General features: G+C 56.4%; 1 protein-coding gene across 6 annotated transcripts in view; it reads left to right on the top strand.

The window, feature by feature from the left end:
- Positions 1 to 18850, top strand: part of DOCK6 (dedicator of cytokinesis 6) — a 42229-nt gene that overhangs the window by 18842 nt on the left and 4537 nt on the right. For 3 of the 6 annotated variants that reach the window (XM_082454841.1, XM_082454845.1, XM_082454844.1), the window contains 27 exons: positions 5 to 122; positions 194 to 264; positions 491 to 629; positions 724 to 825; positions 1519 to 1605; positions 2021 to 2252; positions 2503 to 2664; positions 3331 to 3494; positions 4164 to 4268; positions 6423 to 6515; positions 6769 to 6864; positions 7621 to 7761; positions 10399 to 10512; positions 10706 to 10876; positions 11226 to 11365; positions 11453 to 11622; positions 13841 to 14001; positions 14273 to 14455; positions 14786 to 14912; positions 15216 to 15300; positions 15452 to 15548; positions 15653 to 15817; positions 16144 to 16296; positions 16475 to 16633; positions 16749 to 16849; positions 17549 to 17741; positions 17842 to 17985. In XM_082454841.1, the coding sequence (XP_082310967.1) occupies positions 5 to 122; positions 194 to 264; positions 491 to 629; positions 724 to 825; positions 1519 to 1605; positions 2021 to 2252; positions 2503 to 2664; positions 3331 to 3494; positions 4164 to 4268; positions 6423 to 6515; positions 6769 to 6864; positions 7621 to 7761; positions 10399 to 10512; positions 10706 to 10876; positions 11226 to 11365; positions 11453 to 11622; positions 13841 to 14001; positions 14273 to 14455; positions 14786 to 14912; positions 15216 to 15300; positions 15452 to 15548; positions 15653 to 15817; positions 16144 to 16296; positions 16475 to 16633; positions 16749 to 16849; positions 17549 to 17741; positions 17842 to 17985 (3673 nt within the window). The remainder of the gene's footprint in view (positions 1 to 4; positions 123 to 193; positions 265 to 490; positions 630 to 723; positions 826 to 1518; positions 1606 to 2020; positions 2253 to 2502; positions 2665 to 3330; positions 3495 to 4163; positions 4269 to 6422; positions 6516 to 6768; positions 6865 to 7620; positions 7762 to 10398; positions 10513 to 10705; positions 10877 to 11225; positions 11366 to 11452; positions 11623 to 13840; positions 14002 to 14272; positions 14456 to 14785; positions 14913 to 15215; positions 15301 to 15451; positions 15549 to 15652; positions 15818 to 16143; positions 16297 to 16474; positions 16634 to 16748; positions 16850 to 17548; positions 17742 to 17841; positions 17986 to 18850) is intronic. The other 3 variants (XM_082454842.1, XM_082454840.1, XM_082454843.1) reach the window with 2 other exon arrangements.

Genomic DNA, 18850 nt, shown 5'->3' with positions numbered 1-18850 from the left:
GCAGGAACCTGCTGTACGTGTACCCGCACAGCCTCAACTTCAGCAGCCGCCAGGGCTCCGTGCGCAACCTAACTGTGCGAGTGCAGTACATGGCGGGCGAGGACCCCAGCCAGGCCCTGCCGGTCAGTGGCTGGGCCCAGGGGGAGGCGGGCGGGGTGTGCCCCGCCGGCCCCTCATGCCCCTGCTCCTCCAGGTCATCTTTGGCAAGTCCAGCTGCAGTGAGTTCAGCCGCGAGGCCTTCACGCCGGTGGTCTACCATAACAAGTATGTGGGGTCGGGGTGGGGGGACTGATGGGGGTACAGTGGGGCAGGAAGAGGGGCCAGGGTCGGGGGAGGGGGGGTGCCATCTCCCGGAGTGCTAATGCGGGAACCCGAGGCAGAGAGCAGGGACAGTGGGGCCCAGTAGCACTGGGGGAACATGTGGCAGAGGGGGCGGGGCAGGCAAGGGGGAGCCCAGCCCCCAGCAGAACCCCCAGCCCGGCCCTGCCAGGTCCCCTGAATTCTACGAGGAGTTTAAGCTGCGTCTTCCGGCCTGTGTGACCGAGAACCACCACCTGCTCTTCACCTTCTACCACGTCAGCTGCCAGCCCCGGCCAGGCACGGCCCTGGAGACTCCTGTGGGCTTTACTGTGAGCTCCCCTCCACCACTGCCAGCCCGCACCCCCATGCCCAGCCCTCCTGCCCCCTGTCCGGCCCCATACCTGACCCCCAGCCTCTCCCCAGTGGATCCCACTGCTGCAGCACGGCCGCCTGAGGACCGGCCCCTTCTGCCTCCCTGTGTCCGTGGATCAGCCCCCGCCCAGCTACTCCGTGCTCACACCGGACGTACGTGCTCTGGACTCCCTGCCAACTAGCACCCTGTCCCCCATCGGCGCTCCCAAGTCCCCCATTCATGCCCTGCTTTCCTTCCCACCAACACCCCTGGGAGCCTTGTCCTCCATTAGGGCCTCCAGGGCCCCGGCCTGCCTTGTCACACCCACCCCCATTATTAATTCTGTGTGACCTGCTGCCCCCGTGCGTGTCCCTTCCTGTCCTCGACTAGCCCTGCCTCGTTACTGCCCCCTCCCCTGCCTCTGCACTCACTGTTCCATAGTGAGATTCCACTGCCTCTCCGCTGCAGCCCCCCACTTGCAGCCCTGCTTGCCTCCCTAATCACTGTCCCTAGAGCACCCCCTCCCCATGCGAATGTTCTGTCACCCTCCCACATAGCCTTTAATTTGCACCCCGGGGACCTCGAGTCCTCCCATCATGCTATTTCCTGCTCATTCCCTCCAACAACGGTCACCCTGGCTCTCCATTCCCCCGTGAGCATCCCAGGCTTCCGGCCTGCCCGGTGGACCCCCGTAGCGCTCCCCCCATCTGCCCCCATCTTTGAGCTGGGCGGGGCCCAGGGGCAGGGTGCCCAGTGGCTCCCGCAGGCGGGGCTATGCTCAGGCCACGGTGTCGCAATGGCTGAGGCTGGTGGCCTGAGCGGTGGGGAGGGCCGGCCGGTGCCCACTTGGTGTGTCCCTCCCGCAGGTGGCGCTGCCGGGCATGCGCTGGGTGGATGGCCACAAGGGTGTGTTCAGCGTGGAACTCACGGCTGTGTCCTCTGTGCACCCCCAGGTAAGGGGTGGGGCCTGAGCCCAGGAGTCCGGCCCTGGGGTTGGGCAACAGTTTCCGCTGACAAGGGAGGCCTGGCTTCGGGCCATTGGACATGACTTTGGTCAGTGGGGCCAGGCTCCAGGGAAGCTGCTGACTCAGGCGGGGGCGGCCGTGCCAGTGGCCATCCCAGCTGGAGCTTTGGCCTTTGTGTGGTCTCTCCTCCCCCCACCCCATTTGTCCCTTGCTATTTCTGTGATCACTCCCCATCTTTTCCTTTTCTTCTTGAGCTACCGTCTTGTCCCTTTTCTCATGTATTTTCCATTCGCTGATCCCCAGCCTCAGTGTCCCAGCCTACTCAGCCTCGCACTCGATCCCCTGGGCCCTTTCTGGACTGGGGGCCCTGGCCTCGCCCTGCTCACCCCTGGTCCCCCACCAGGACCCCTACCTGGACAAATTCTTCACCCTGGTGCACGTCCTGGAGGAAGGGGCCTTTCCATTCCGGCTCAAGGATGCCGTGCTCAGCGAGAGCACCGTGGAGCAGGAGCTGCGGGCCAGCCTGGTGGCCCTGCGACTCGCCAGCCCTGAACCCCTTGTCGCCTTCTCCCACCACGTACTGGACAAGCTCGTACGCCTGGTCGTGCGGCCCCCGATCATCGGCGGCCAGATCGGTGAGCGGGCCCAGCCTCATACCTTAGTTTCCCTATCTGGAGAATGGGCCTTGGGTCCCCTGGTCCTGGGTGACCTCCCATAGCCCACTTATCTCTCTGGTTTCAGTTTTCCAATCTGAAAAATGGCCCCTCAGTCCCCTAGTCCCCTGACTTTTTGATGGCCACGTGAGCCCCTTAGACCCTGACGTCTCTTCCCTGGGGAAGTAGGAAGCCCTGGGACCTGGAACTTGACCTCTCCTCTGCCCGGCAGTAAACCTAGGTCGTGTAGCCTTTGAAGCAATGGCTCATGTAGTCAGCCTCGTCCACCGGAGCCTGGAGGCTGCCCAGGACGCCCGTGGTCACTGCCCAGTGCTGGCTGCCTATGTCTACTATGCCTTCCGACTGCCTGGCACGGAGCCCAGCCTCCCAGGTGGTGAGTATTGGTGGGAGACCCTGGGGCACAGGAAATACCTGGGAGCAGAGCATCCCAAGCAAAGGGAAGGGCATGTGCAAAGGTCCTGAGGCTGCACAGGCTTTGGTTGGTTTGGGCAATTTACAGGAGAGAGAGAACTTTTTGCCCCAGCCCCAGGGGTATGGTCTTTGTAAACTTGACTGGCATGTGATTCAGCCAGTCAGCAAGCAGGGACTCAAGCAGAGCTGTCTGGGTTTGAATCTCAGTTCTGCCTACAAGCTCTGTGACTCTGGGCCAGTGACTTTACCTCTCTGGGCCTGTTTTCCCATCTATAAAACAATGATAATAATAGTGCCTCTCACAGGGGTGCTAGTAGTAGTCAATGGCATAGTAATCTATGCAAAATGCTTGGCACACTGAGCGCTCAATAAAGTTGGATTTTTTTTCATTTGCTAAATAATTAACAATAAGCACTAACACTTATAACGTGCCAGGCACTGTTCTCAGTGTTTTTCATTCTCCCCAAAATTGCTATGAGGCAGAGCCATTATCACACTCATTTTACAGGTGAAGAACCTAGAGGTTCAGAGAAAGAAAGTGACTTCGCCAAGGGCAGCTGACTGGGAAGGGGCAGGGGGTCATGAGGGCAGGTGGGCAGGGGGCTGAGCATATTCCTGCTGTCATCAGGGGCCCCTCCAGTGACGTTGCAGCCTGCCACGCTGGCCCGTGGCCCTGGCCGCCCCGCAAGCCTCTACCTGGCCCGCTCTAAGAGCATCAGCAGCAGCAACCCTGACCTGGCCGTGGCCCCTGGCTCCGTGGACGACGAGGTCTCCCGCATCCTGGCCAGCAAGGTAGGGCAAGGGGCCCCTGCTCTCTCCAGCCTCAGTGGTCATGGCTGCCAGGTGGGCAGGTGAAAGATCTCAGTGTTGACAGAGGACAGGAAAGACAGCCAACAGCATGGATGAAGACTTGACCCCGGGTTATTCCCTGGCGGTCCAGTGGTTAGGACTCCAAGCTCTCACTGCCAAAGGTGCGGGTTCAATCCCTGGTCAGGGAACTAAGATCCTGCAAGCTACGCAGCCTGGCCAAAAAAAAAAAAAAAGACTTGACCCTGGACATTAGGGTTGGGCTCTGGCTGTCACAGGTTGGGAGCTGTGACTCGGACTCTTAGGCTGACCCAAGGACGGGTGACTGGATCTTGAAAAGAGAGCACCATGTACATGGCGCAGTGGTGCATTTCCATGTGTACCCTATGCATGTACGTACATGGGGCACATATATGCACGCACCCCACGCACATGGGAACGCGGGTGCATGTACTCATGCATTCCAGGCACAGACGTATGCAGGAGGCATATACGTGTGCACCCCATGCGCGTTTGCACACACGTATTCCAGGGTTGTGTGTGGGTGTCCACGTGGGCACACGTGTGGCCCAGGACAGTGAGCACGCTTGGTGTTTCACGCTGGTTTCCCTGCCCTCTGCCCATAGATGCTACCACTTATCCGTGTATCTCCAGGGTATCGACCGCTCACACTCCTGGGTGAATTCTGCTTATGCTCCAGGAGGCAGCAAGGCGGTGCTGCGACGGGCACCCCCTTATTGTGGGGCCGACCCCAGACAGGTGCCCTCCCTGCCTGCCCCTGCACGTGTGTCACCCCACCTCAGCATGAGCTCCTCCCACCTTCCTGGCTGGGGCCGACTAACCTAGGGGGGCTGCCTGGAGGAGGCAGCGGACCCCCTCCTGCCTTTGTTTGGGGCTGTGGAGTGGATGTTGTAGGCAACACAGGGTCATCTTAACCAGCCTTTTGCTGCCACACAGACCACAGCCTCAGGCAGAGACAGAAGGGGCAGGGTGGTATGCAAATAGCATGCAAATGATATGCACATTCAGCCACTCTAACCTCACTGTCCCGCATGGCCTGTTTCTCTCCCTTTCATCCACTCTGTTCGGGAGACTTTCAACTGTCCCCTTGACACAACAGCCTGAATGATGCCCAGGGGATGGAACTGAACCTCTGGACTCCCCCACCCCGTTTCAGGCAGAGGGACCCCTGTGGGCAGCTTCCTTTGCTTTGCCCCTTCCTGGGACCTGGTGTGGGGAGGGCCTTTGCCATCAGACCCTGGATCGGGATCAAGTCCTGGCTCTGCTATGGGCTCCCCCTGCGCCCCAGGTTCTGAATTTTCAGAAGTGAAGACTTGCTATTCAGTGCAGCGGTCCGAGCCTGGGAGGGAGTTAGGGCATCACAGGCAAGATTTTGTTGGGGAGATAGATCCTCAACCCAGCCTCATCCCTGAGTTACTGGCTAGTCGGGGAGATAGACACCCATTAAACAAACACATGAATATATAAGTGCAGGGGGTGAAAATACCTGAAAGGAAACGAACTGAAACAGGGCCACCAGCCTCCCTCTGGGTGGTCTGGGGAACCTCTCCCGGGAGGTGACATTTTTGCTGGTACCTGAAGGGTAAGATAGAGCCAGCCAGTGAAGGGTGGGTGTTCCAGATGGAGGGAAAGGCATATGCAGAGGCTGGAACCAAGCTCAGAGGCCCCTGGGCACCAAGGGCTGGATTCCCTGCATACTTGGCCCCAGGCCGTGTTCCAGCTCTGTACCTGTCACCTAGGCAACCTGCATCGCATGGCAGCCAGGGAACTGTTCACAGCACGAGCAGGGGGACTGTTGGACAGTCTTCTAAGATTTGCTGGGAGTCTGGGTTCATGGGCCTTTCCAGTCCCCCCATGTTTTTAACAGGTCTCCCCACCAGTGCCCTCAGTTCTCTGGGGTGTCAGCTGGGCCTGGAAGAGCACATAGGAGGTGACAAGGTGGCAGGAGGGCAGGCATTCCAGGCAGGAGGCGGCAGTGAGGCTGGCCTTTGCAGTAGATGGCCCATCTGATGCGGGCTGAGGAGCCCAGGGCGTGTGGCTGGGACTATGGGAGCTGGGGGGTGCCCCACGGCCAAGGCAAGGACCTGGGCAGTTTCCAGGACCGGGCCAGCTCCATCACTGGGTCTCCTCTCCCTGTCAGCGGCCTCACCTGACTAGCAAAGGAGGCGGGGAGAGTGGAGCTTGAGCACCTCATGCCCATTTCACAGATGGGGACACTGAGGCCTGGCAAGGCCCCAAGCAAGGCTGGAGCGGGGCCAGGCCTGGAAACTGGGGCTCTCTTGGCTGCTCCCGCTGCCTCTCATCACCATCTCACCTCCTCTGTCCTTATCTTTCTTTTTCTTCTTTCTCCTCCTCCATCCTCCCTTTAATCCCCTTTGTCTATACTCTACACCCCTGTCTACACTCTTCCTCCTCCACCGTGGTGCCCTCCGCCTCCTCTGTCCATCCCTGGACTCACGGACTCACTCACACTCTCCGCCCTCGTCCGCACTTGGCTCACCTCCCCTGACCACATTCTCGTCTCCGTCTGCACTGATCTTACCCTCCCCACCTCCACTCCTCCCACCTCTTTTCTCTTATCTTTTTCTGCTGGGTCCCGCTCCACCTGACGGGCTCCCGTCCACATTCTTGCCTCTTCCGTTCACCCTGCTTGTCCCCTCCTTACCTGTGTCTTGCTTCTTCTCGTCTCTTCCATCACATTCTTACCCTCTCCATCCGCTCCCACACACTTCTGCCTTTATTAACACGGCTCTCTCCATCCACGTCCCCGCTGTCTGTCCACACGGCCACGTCTTTCCTCCATCCACGCCGACCGTCTCTCTTTCCCATCCGTACCGCCTGCACCCACTCTGACCCCCCTCGCCATCCCATCCCCTCGTCATCCCATCATAGGCCATCGACCGCAGCTCTAGCCGAACCTCTTCCTACCTCGAGGGCTCCTCCTCGGCCCCACCAGCCACCCAGCCGAGACCCACTGTGCAGAAGGTAGTGGGAGGCAGGGGGGGGTGGGTGACTCCATTTTGGGGTCCAGAGCTCCCTTGCCCTCGAGCCCAGCAGGGTCTGGAGAGCCTGGGGAAAGGGCACATTGACTCCTCCTGGCCCCTTTCCTCCTGCATGGCCTCTCGCTGCTCTAATCCCAAGCCCTCCAGCTGCATCCTTCCCTGTCACGCCCTCCAGACGGGGGTACGGGGTGGGCTCCTCTGCTCTCTGTGATCCCTGCCCCTGCCCCTGCCCCCAGCTGCTTCACGAGGAGCTGGCCCTGCAGTGGGTGGTCAGCGGCAGTGCCGTGCGCGAGGCTGTCCTGCAGCATGCCTGGTTCTTCTTCCAGCTCATGGTGAGACGCCCTCCTCCCCGCCCAAGAACAAGGGGCCCCCAGGGGAGACTCTCCTTGGGGAGAGAAGCCGCCTGAGAGTGTACCTAAGCCCCCTGAGAAATGGCCCCAAGAGACCCGCACGTAGAGAGAGATAAGAGATGCCTAAGGGAACGTCTCCCTGGAGAGGCCCCCCGAAAGTTAACTGAAACCCCTTCCACAGTGAGAAGGATCCCCCCTACCCACCTTCCCTATAAGACCATTGAGAGACCCCCAACTAGCAAGGAGGCCTCCCCTGCAAGAGAGAGAAGGAAACTGTTGGGATCAGACTTGAGACACCCCCCAGACTCTTCAAGAGGTGCCTTGAACTATTCCTCCTGACTACAGCCATCCCCCCTCAATCTGGTGGGCTTTCAAGCCCCACCTTCCTACCTACAGTCAGACATTGACCCCTGGAGACCTGCTCTAGCCCCACCCATACTCTCTCAGCCTCCCACCCCTCTGCCTAGCACCCACTCAAGGCCCCGCCCATGTCTTTCTCAAGCCCCGCCCACAACCTGCAAAGTCCGACCCACAGCTCTCGGGCCCTCCCCACAGCTATCAGGCCCCACTCTCACCCCGTAACTACAGGGCTCAAGCCACATCCAGGACCCCTCATGCCCACCTTTAGCCCACTTCAAGCCACCACTCACAGCCCCCCAATCTCTGCTCCCTTCTGGCAGGCCGCCTCCACCCACAGCCCCTCAAGACCCACCCCCCACCCTCTTGCCCCACCCCCAGGTGAAAAGCATGGCGCTGCACCTGCTTCTGGGCCAGAAGCTGGACACACCCCGCAAGCTTCGCTTCCCTGGGCGCTTCCTGGATGACATTGCTGCCCTGGTGGGCTCTGTGGGCCTGGAGGTCATCACCCGCGTCCACAAGGTAAGGGGGAGGGGCCTCCATGGAGGGAGGGTGGGGCAGGGGTGCTTAGGGAGGACACAGAGCCAGCCACACGAGGCATCAGTCCTGTCCAGTGCCTCCTGGCTACAAGACCACAAATCCCATTTGCTGAATCAGTCTGTTCACGCAACATCTATTTCTTAAGCACAACTAGAGACACAGCAGTGAACAAAACACCCAATTCCTTGCCCTCATGGAGCTGACTTTTAGGGGAAGACTTGAAGGACATGAGGGAGCAATCTCTGTGATATCTGGGGGAAAAGCATTCCAGTCAGGGGGTGAACAGCAAGTGCAAAGGCCCTGAGGCAGGACCGTGCCACTGTCAGAGGAGCAGTGAGGAGGTGAGTGGCTGGGGTGAAGTGAACAAAGTGGAGGATGGGAGCTGGTGAAGGCAGAGAGGTGACAGGGCAGATGCATTAGCCCTTAGCACAGTATCAGTATACAGTAAGTACTCAGTAAATGGATGTTGATGTTCCGAGGCCTTGATGGTTATCCAGGCCCTGGACCATTAATTCCAGTGCTCACAGAAGCTGGGCAGACAATGATAATAGTAATAAAATTATGCATTTATTGAGCACTTACTGTGTACCTAAATACTTTATTTTTATTATTATTTTAAAATTTTATTTATTTAGTTTTATTTGTTTATTTTTGGTTGCACTGGGTCTCCATTGCTGTGCGCGGGCTTTCTCTAGCTGTGGCGAGCGGGGGCTACTCTTCATTGCGGTGCGCAGGCTTCTCATTGCGATGTCTTCTCTTGTTGTGGAGCACGGGCTCTAGGCACGCGGGCTTCAGTAGTTGGGGCATGCAGGTTCAGTAGTTGTGGTGCACGGGCTTAGTTGCTCCGCGGCATGTAGGATCTTCCCGGACCAGGGCTCAAACCCATGTCCCCTGCATTGGCAGGTGGATTCTTAACACTGTGCCACCAGGGAAGCCCCTACCTAAATACTTTAGATGGATCACATCATTAAACTCTCCCAACAACTCCATGAAGGTAGTATTATTGTTTCCTCCATTATACTGTTGGAAAAACGGAGGCAAAGAATGACTGAGTAACAACTTGATACCATATAAGTGGGAATGGGCAGAATGGGGATTTGAACCCTCACCACCAGCTTCAGTTGGGGGAGTGGGGCTTATGGTGGACCAGAGGGCATGTGGCCAGAGTGTCTGATTTTTAAAGAGAAAGGGGACTTCTGGATTTGATGGCAATTTTCCAGATTTTTGAAATGCTGGTCGGCCCAAGCTGGCCCTTGTGCAATCCCCCACGACCTCTGGGCTGGTCTCAAAGGTTTTAACCTTGTTTCACTAGAGCCTCCCCAAGGGCTGAGTTCCCGGAGGCTGATCCAGATTATGAGGAAACCCTCCTCAAAAGGGCTGCAGGGAAGAACAATGCCCTTGAGAAGCACCTTCGTCACAGTGCTGGGGGGGTATCAGTGATGGGCCACAGCGGTTTCATTCCTTCACTTGACATTTATGGAGCACCAACTGTATCAGGCTCCATGCACAAGTCTCTGCCCCACTTGAGGACTCGGAGCTCAGGTGGATTTTGTATTTTGTTTCTTTGGGTTGCAGGGAACTGTGGGCCACTGAGGCTAACTTGTGAGGCCAAGAGTAGCTCCCGAAAGCAGGAGGGCAGCTGGGCCTTGAGGCCATAGGAGCCTCCTTCCTTGTCTTTCCTCACACTTGCCAGGCGCTTCCTGCTCCGGGGCCTTTGCACTTACTGTTCCCTCTCTTCAGAACGCCTTTCTCCCCTGGGCTCTTGCTCATCCTTCAGGCTTCTCTTGAAATAGCACCCTGTTAGTTGTCTTTGAAACACATAGAACTATCTGGAATACTCTTATCCCCCATTCCCCCCCCCCCAATGAGACTGAGAGCTGGACAAGCAGCAGGGAACACGTCTGTCCCGTTCACAAGACTTGGTACATAATAGATGCTTGTTAAATGATTTCTTAGGGTTTATCAGTTAAGGCAAAGGTTAATTTGCTTGAACATCATCACAAATGGTTTATATGTGACCAAAGTTTATTTCTGAGCATAGGTGGGCTACAGGGGGCTCCACAGTGTGGGCCTGGCCATCTCAGTTCATCATGGTACCTGCCACATCAGGCATTACAGGCTATGGAAACCAGAGGACCTGCCCCTTCTTTTAAGTGGCCACATCATTCCTCTCAAATCCCATTGGCCAGAATGTGGTCACATGATTGTTCTCAGCTGCAAGGGGGGCTGGGAAATGTAGTCCCTACCCAGCTCTGAACTCTGAAAAAGCGTCCCAATACCTGTGAGAGGATATGGTGGGGGGTCAGCAGCCAGTCTCTGCCATCTGTGTTGTGTTACTCAAATCTGGTGAGAGAATAAAAAAGAGTGTCCTCAGCAGAGCCGGGTGGAGGGTGGACACTAACTGTGGGGAAGGGAAGGGCTGGTCAGAGGGAGGAGGACAACCAGGAAGCCTGGGAGTCCGGAGCCCAGAGACAAGGGCGTGTTGAGGAGACCCAAGGCTTTTGGGCAGTGACACGGCTCTTAGGGGTCACTGGTGGCCTTGGCGAGAGCCAGGCCAAGGGCAGGGATGGAGGCTTGATGGGGTGAGTGGGCATGGGCTGACAGGCCCTGTGCCCCCAGGACGTGGAGCTGGCCGAGCACCTCAACGCCAGCCTGGCCTTCTTCCTCAGTGATCTGCTGTCCCTGGTGGACCGTGGCTTTGTCTTCAGCCTGGTCCGGGCTCACTACAAGCAGGTAGGGGTGGGCGTGGTGGGAATGGCACACCTGCAGAGACGTGGTAGGAACAACACACCTGCGGAGATGTGGTGGGGACGGCATACCTGTGGGGGACTTGGAGGGGACAGCACACCTGCGGGGACATGGCAGGGGGTGGTGCGGATTGGTGGGCAGAGCAGTGTAATGTCACCCGCTGAACCCTCCCCCGCAGGTGGCCACACGGCTGCAGTCGGCTCCCAACCCGGCGGTGCTGCTGACCCTGCGCATGGACTTCACCCGCATCCTATGCGGCCACGAGCACTATGTGACCCTCAACCTCCCCTGCTGCCCCCTGTCGCCCCCGGCCTCGCCCTCGCCCTCCGTATCTTCCACCACCTCGCAGGTGGGCTGGCCTCACATCTGTTTCCTCTTCTTGACCTATGACCTCTTGCCTTTCAGCCCTTCTTGTGTGGTTCCCTCATCTCTGTCCATTTTGCAATAGGCCACTGCCCAGGGGACTGACCCCTTACCTCTGACCCTTCACCTCTGACCCTGCATTTTCAGCAGTTTCCTGGGAGGACCGGCTTCTGACTTCTCACCCCTAAATCCTAACTCCCAGACTGGCGTTCCATCTGCCATTTCTCAAACCTTTGACTTTGGACCCTGTGCCCTGTCATCTCACAGATGAGTTAACCGTAACCTCTCACCTCTGACCCTTGGCCCCTGGTCCCTTGCTTTGTCCCCCTCTCCAGAGCTCCACCTTTTCCAGCCAGGCCCCAGACCCCAAGGTGATCAGCATGTTCGAGCTGAGTGGGTCGTTCCGGCAGCAGCACTTCCTGGCTGGGCTCCTGCTGACGGAACTGGCCCTGGCCCTGGATCCTGAGGCCGAGGGGTGAGCACAGGCCCTGCCTGGCCGTGGGGCGGGAGGAAGGTCCAGGAGGCACGTCCACTCTGTCCTGAGCACCTCACTACCCCACAGGGCGTCCCTGCTGCACAAGAAGGCCATCAGTGCCGTCCACAGCCTGCTCTGTGGCCATGACGCTGACCCCCGCTGCGCCGAGGCCACTGTGAAGGCCCGGGTGGCCGAGCTCTACCTGCCACTGCTGTCACTGGCGCGGGACACACTGCCACGGCTGCACGACTTTGCTGGTCAGCAGGGCAAGGCGGGGTGGGGTCCCACGATCTGGGGGCCTGATTGATCCCACAAGGCTCAGATCGGGAAAGGTGGGCGAGCATGTTAGGAGTAAAAACGTGGGTGTTAGAATCAGAGGAGTGGGTTCAAGTCCTGCTGTGGGGCCCCAAGAAAGCCATTAACCTCTCTGAGCCTCAGGTTTATCACCTGTAAAATGGAGACAGTGGTAGCACCAACTACTTCCTAGGATTATGTGAAAATCTGAGGACGTGTAGTACTGGGATATTGTCAGCGTGCAATAAACAGGAGATGAATTATCTTCTAGAAAGAGGTGTGAGGAGGGAAAGGTGGGGAACATCAGTTGGAGCCCTGTGTTCGTTCATTTATATGCACATTCATTGGCACCACTGATGGATGAGTGTGTTCAGTGGTTGGAAACACAGACCTGGGATTGGTGGGTTGATCCCCTTCATCATTCAGGGGAAACTCTCAGTTGTTATCTCTTGAATTTTTTTTTTCTGCCTCGTTTTCTCTCTTCTCTCCTCCTGAGACTCCAATTACACGTATGTTAGACCTTTATGATCATGTTACAAGTGTCTGCTGTGCTCTGTTCTGTTTTTCGTTCTGTTTGCTCCCCGTGCTTGAGTGGGGAAACTTTCTATTCACATGTGTTTGAGCTCACTACTTCTGTCTTCTGCTGTGCCTGGTCTTCTATTAATCCCGTCCATTGAGTTCTGAATTTCAAATTTTATATTTTCCAGTTGTAAATTTTGATTTTGTTGTTGTTGTAGATTCTAGTTGTCTGCTGAAATTCTCCACTTTTTAACCCATGTTTGTGCATCTTTTTTATTTTTTATTTTAAAGTTTTGCTCACTTCAACATTTGATCATTTCTGTGCCTGCTTCTATTGTCTTTTCTCCCTTATCAGTCACCTTTTCCTGCCTCTTCACATCTTCTGATTTTTTATTGCATTTTGGATATTGCATGTAAAAGGACCATCAGGACTGAAGCAATGTCATCTTTTCCCAGTGAGCATTCCCCTTTCTCTCTCTTAGGCAGCTAGGATAAGGGGCTGATCACCTCAATCCAGTCAGGAATTCAGCTAGGTTAAACTGGGCTGGAGCTTTAGTAAAACTCAGTTGACTTTGACCTTTTATTTCAAGACTCTCTGGGGTGAAACCTGTTCTGTATTTGTTGGCAGCAACTGTCTCTCTGATGAGACTGTGTTTTTTTGGGAGGAGGGAGTGGAGACAGTACTCTTTTAAGATCAGAGATTTTTTTTTTTTTGGCTGTGTTGTGTCTTCGTTGCTGCGCATGGGCTTTCTGTAGTTGCAGCGAGCGGGGGCCACTCTTCGTTGCGGTGCGCAGGCTTCTTATTGTAGTGGCTTCTCTTGTTGCGGAGCACAGGCTTTAGGCGTGTAGGCTTCAGTTGTTGCAGCACCCAGGCTCAGTAGTTGCGGCACATGGGCCCTAGAGCACACGGGCTTCAGTAGTTGGGGCATGTGGGCTCTAGAGCACAGGCTCAGTAGTTGTGGCGTACGGGCCTAGTTGCTCCGTGGCATGTGGGAATCTTCCTGGACCGGGGATTGAACCTGTGTCCCCTGCATTGGCAGGTGGATTCTTAACCACTGTACCACCAGGGAAGTCCAAGATCAGAGATTTTGGAACCAGACTGTTTAGATTAAAATCCTAGCTCTACCATTTACCTGCTGTGTGACCCCAGGAAAGTAACTTAACCTCTCTGTGCCTTAGTTTCTTCTTCCAAAGAGTAAGGGTGATAAAAGTACTTATCTCATAGGGTTGTTTTGCAGAGTAAGAGTTAATATTGTTAAAGTGCTTAGAACAGCACCTGACACAGGAAATGCTATGTAAGCGCCAGTTGGTGCCATAATAATAGCAGCAGCATTTATTATTGTGGTTGTCACCATTGCCATCATCATCATCATCATCATCATCTTTACAATGACTGCTCCTGTGCACCAGGCCATGTTCTAAGTGTTGAGTTTAGAGTGCAGAGCAGATATAGTCCAGGCCTTTGTGGATCTTAGAAACAGTTGCATGATGAATGTATCTAATTACAAGTACAATAAGTGAGCTCTGGGAGTCAATAACTAGAGACTCCACCCTGGTCTGGGGGGTGGAATCAGGGAAGGCTTCCCTGAGGAGGTGACCTGTGAGCTGAAATCTGAGACAGAGACAGCACTTAACCACGGTCTCATTCTTTTCTCCCTCCAGAGGGTCCAGGTCAGCGGTCAAGACTGGCCTCTATGCTCGACTCAGACACAGAAGGGGAAGGGGACATAGGAGGCACCATCAACCCCTCAGTGGCCATGGCCATCGCTGGTGGCCCCCTGGCCCCTGGCTCCCGGGCCAGCATCTCGCAGGGCCCAGCGACAGTGAGTACCAGCCTTGTCCCCAGAGACCCCATCCAACATTTGATTGTTTTCGTGCCTGCGTCTAATGTCTTTTCTCCCTTATCAGTCACGTCTTCCTGCCTCTTCACACGTCTTGTGATTTTTTTATTGTATTTTGGACATTGTGTGTCCGATAACCTGGTAATGGAATTTATGCAGTGAAGTATCAATCGGCCAGTTCTCATCTTAATATGGAGAAAAATGAAAGTCACCTCTCTCCCTTCTGAGTGCCCTGTCCCCTGTCTGTCCCCAGGCTGCTCGCTCAGGCTGTGCCCTGTCTGCCGAGTCTAGCCGGACCTTGCTGGTGTGTGTGCTATGGGTCTTGAAGAATGCTGAGCCAGCCCTGCTGCAGCGCTGGGCTGCGGACCTGGCCCTCCCTCAGCTGGGTCGTCTCTTGGACTTGCTGTACCTCTGTCTGGCTGCCTTTGAATACAAGGTTCGAGGGGTGGGCAGGGGACCGGGGTATAGGAGGCAGGTTGCGGATGCACGTGTGGCCTTCGGGTGCCATAGGCTGGGTGTGAAGGGGTGGACCGTTATCGGTTTCTGGGGAGAAAGGGGTGGACTGTTTCTGTGCTGAGCCAATGTGAAAAGGGAGAATTTCCTTCATGAACAGAATTCGGGACGCACCGAGAGCTTGCTGTAGAGTGGAGAACTGTGTCTTCAAACACAAGAGCCCTGGAGGTTGGAAAGGGCCAGAAGAAGCAGGACCAGGTTAGCCCACAGAAAAAGGCAGAGTCAACCTCGAACTTATTCTCTGTCCTTGCAGGGGAAAAAGGCCTTTGAACGTATCAACAGTCTCACGTTCAAGAAATCACTGGACATGAAGGCCCGGCTGGAGGAAGCTATCTTGGGCACCATCGGAGCCCGACAGGAGATGGTGCGACGGAGCCGTGGTGAGAGGGAGATGTACCCCATGCACGTCCCTACCCGGTGCCTCCCAGCCTTTGTACCAGGGGCCCCAAGACGGGGACCATCTCTGCCTCTATTTGGCTTACTTTTCCCAGAAAGAAGTCCATGTGTTATCCCCATACACGTGGGTGTCTATGTTCCCTGTTCACGTCTAACTGCATCCACTCCACAAGCATCCACGTCACCCAGTGTCCTCACAGGGATCCCATGTGTGTGGGATCCATTCTCATGGTCACGTGTGTCTTTATGTTTTTGCACATCTGTGAACATGCACCTGTGTGTCTCAGAGAGGAGCCCATTTGGGAACCAGGAGAATGTACGCTGGCGAAAGAGCGTCACACACTGGAGACAAACCTCGGACCGTGTGGACAAGTGGGTGTGGGCAGGAAGTAGTTTGCTGGGGTTAGACCAATTTCCAGAGAACTGGCGCTCCCCCCAGGGCAGCCGAGGGAGGGGTAAGACCTCAGCCGTGGGGTGGAGTCTGGCCCGGAGAGGCCCCCTCAATCCCTCCTGTCCCCTCCAGGACCAAGGATGAAATGGAACACGAGGCCTTGGTGGACGGGAACTTGGCAACCGAGGCAAGCCTGGTGGTTCTGGATACACTGGAGATCATCGTGCAGGTAGGGCTTGATCCAGCATCTCCCTCACCTCTGACCCCACTACAGGGCCTTGTGATCTCTGACTCCAGAATCCTTCTCCTTCCCTGACTCCATAACCACCCCAGTCTCTAACAGCTGGATTTCTGGCCCCCCAGACGGTGATGCTGTCAGAGGCCCGGGAGAGTATCTTGGGCGCGGTACTAAAGGTTGTGTTGTACAGTCTGGGCAGTGCCCAGAGTGCCCTCTTCTTGCAGCATGGCCTGGCCACACAGCGGGCCCTGGTATCCAAGGTGAGTACCTCTGACAGCCACGCTTCTTAAGAGTGACAGTCACAGCCCATTCATTGAGCGACTGTTGTGTGCTCAGCAACTCCATGAGGCAGACACTCACTCCTTAGCTACAGTTTGCAGAGGAGGGAAACGAGGATCAGAGTGGCAGAGTTACTCACCCGGAGTCACACAGTAAGGGCTTAAACCCAGGTCTGACGCCAAAACCTGCTGGGCTTGGCCAGAGAAGGCAGAACACAGACCGATGCTTCTGCCCATGTCCCCATCGGGGACCTTCTGAGTCGGAACGGGGAGGGGCTGACTGGTGTCTGTCCCGCCCTGGGGGCCAGTTCCCAGAGCTGCTGTTTGAGGAGGACACGGAGCTGTGTGCCGACCTCTGCTTGAGGCTCCTGCGACACTGCGGCAGCCGCATCAGCGCCATCCGCACGCACGCCAGCGCCTCCCTCTACCTCCTCATGCGCCAGAATTTCGAGATTGGCAACGTAAGTGGGGGTGTGGGGGGTGTGATCTATGGCTCTGGGGAGGGCGGCCGACTAGGGGTCTTGACGCGATAGACGCAGGGCAGGAGGGGAGAGGGGTGAAGTCAGCGGGTCGAGCAGGCTCTGGTGTGAGGGTCCGAGGTCCACAGTCAGGCGTGCTCTTCCTCCCCGGCCCACCCAGAACTTTGCCCGCGTGAAGATGCAAGTGACCATGTCGCTTTCGTCCCTGGTGGGGACAACACAGAACTTCAGCGAAGATCACCTGCGACGTTCACTCAAGACCATCCTCACCTATGCCGAGGAGGATGTGGGGCTGCGGGACAGCACCTTTGCTGAGCAGGTGACCCCGCCGGACCCCCGCCCCACCTTCCGCAGCCAGGGTCTTTGCCCTGCCATGCTTGACCCCTGACCCCGCCACCTCGGCTCTGTCACTCCTGGCCAATCCCCCGCTCCAGGTCCAGGACCTGATGTTCAACTTGCACATGATCCTGACTGACACGGTGAAGATGAAGGAGCATCAGGAGGACCCGGAAATGCTCATTGACCTCATGTACAGGTGAGGAGGGCCGGTTGGAACCTTCCACCATTCACGGACAGGTGAGGGGAGAGGAGGTGGTGAGCATACAGGTAATAAGAGAGACAAGTAAGGAGGGACAAGTGAAGAGGGACCAGGAGAGGAGACACGTGAAGATGACCAAGTGAGAGGGCAGACAGGTGAGGGGCCAGGTGAGCAGACAGGTGAATGGAGAGGTGAGCACACAGGTGAGGGCAGGTAAATGAGCAAGTAAAAATGGTGCCAGATGAACATACAGATGAGGATGACAGAGGAGCACAAGAATAAGTGAGGGGGACAGGTGGGAGAGACAGGTGAGGTGCTAACCCATGAAGGGGTGACAGATTAGGGGAACAAGTGATTTGGAGGAGAGTGAAGGGTATTTAGTAAGAAACTGGGGAGTGGGAGATGGGGGCCCAGGTGATGGAGACAAGGAAGGCAGGGGGCACACAGAAGGGATGGGCCTGGGCAGACCCCACTCTGGGTCTGGGGCAGACCCAGAGTGACACTTGTGGGGGTAATGAAGAGATGAACAGGTAAGGAGTGGGATAAGTTAGGAGACAGGTGAATGGGGTAAAGGTGAGGAGATTGTCTGGGGCAGATGGGTGGGGTCACAGGTGAAGGGGATGGACAAGTGAGGGGTGAGCAGGGGGGCAAGGGGAGTCTCCATCCTCCTCACATCCCCACTCACCTGGGTTCTAGGATTGCCCGGGGCTACCAGGGCTCCCCAGACCTGCGGCTGACATGGCTGCAGAACATGGCGGGGAAGCACGCGGAGCTGGGCAACCACGCGGAGGCTGCGCAGTGCATGGTTCACGCGGCCGCCCTGGTGGCCGAGTACCTCGCTCTGCTGGAGGACAGCCGCCACCTGCCTGTGGGCTGCGTTTCCTTCCAGGTGAGCGGCGGGGATGGGGGGACGGGGGGTGGGGTCGTGGCGGGCAGGGGGTGGCACACGCGGGCCGAGGACCAGGCTCTGACGCCACCTCCCACCCCAGAACATCTCGTCCAACGTGCTGGAGGAGTCCGCCATCTCTGACGACATCCTGTCGCCTGATGAGGAGGGCTTCTGTTCCGGGAAGCACTTCACGGAGCTGGGGCTGGTGGGGCTGCTGGAACAGGCGGCCGCCTACTTCACCATGGTGAGGCCTGGGGCTGGGGCGGCATCGTGCATCTGCTGATGGGCCCGATACCCGCTCCCGGAGACGCAAGGTGAAGCTGCTGCCCGGACCCTTTCTGGGCAGGGGATTTGTGGAGGAGAAGGATTGGGGTCCCTCAGAGGCCCCGTTACCTGCCTTTCTCCCCATAAAACCCTTGACACATGGTCTGGATATAATAAGCCTTAAATATATTCAGTTACCATTTTAAATTCTTTTTTTTTTTTTTTCTTTTTTTGCCGCACCATGTGGCTTGCAGGATCTTAGTTCCCCGACTAAGGGGATTGAACCCGGGCCCCCCTGCAGTGAGAGTGTGGAGTCCTAACCACTGGCCCACTAGGGAATTCCCTAAAATTCTTTTTTGTTATAAAAAATTTCAAGAACACATAAAAGAAAGTTGTATCCCCACCACCCCCCATACCCAGCACTCAAATTCAGTGACCACCTATCTTTACCATCCTGTTTCAGTTCTTTGCATCAAGCCTTCTTTTTTTTTTTCCTTTTTTTCTAAAGGTTTTTTTTTTTTTTTTAATGTTGTTTTTATTATTATGATCACTTCGCTGGAGTCTCAGAGACAGAGGCCTTGGGAATAAGCCAGATGGTATACACAGACCTCTAACAGTCAGGAAATAGCTAAGGATACCTGCCGTGTGCCAGGCTTGATGCTGGCCCTGACTGGGGGCCAGCGGCACTCAGGAGCTGCCATTACCATGTGCCAGGAGGCAGTTGGGTGTGGAGGTCTTAGGCACCATGGCAGAAGGGCCAGCCTTCAGGTCCTGGCCCTGGGGAGCCCCTCCATGTCTCTGAAGTTCAGTTTCCCCTCTGAGGAATGGAAAAAAAAAGATGACTC

Source organism: Balaenoptera physalus, assembly GCF_965194825.1.
Source record: "Balaenoptera physalus genome assembly, chromosome: 3".
NCBI lineage: Eukaryota > Metazoa > Chordata > Mammalia > Artiodactyla > Balaenopteridae > Balaenoptera > Balaenoptera physalus.
The sequence above is the reverse complement of the archived record's forward strand: the minus strand, read 5'-3'. Positions and strand labels throughout refer to the sequence as shown.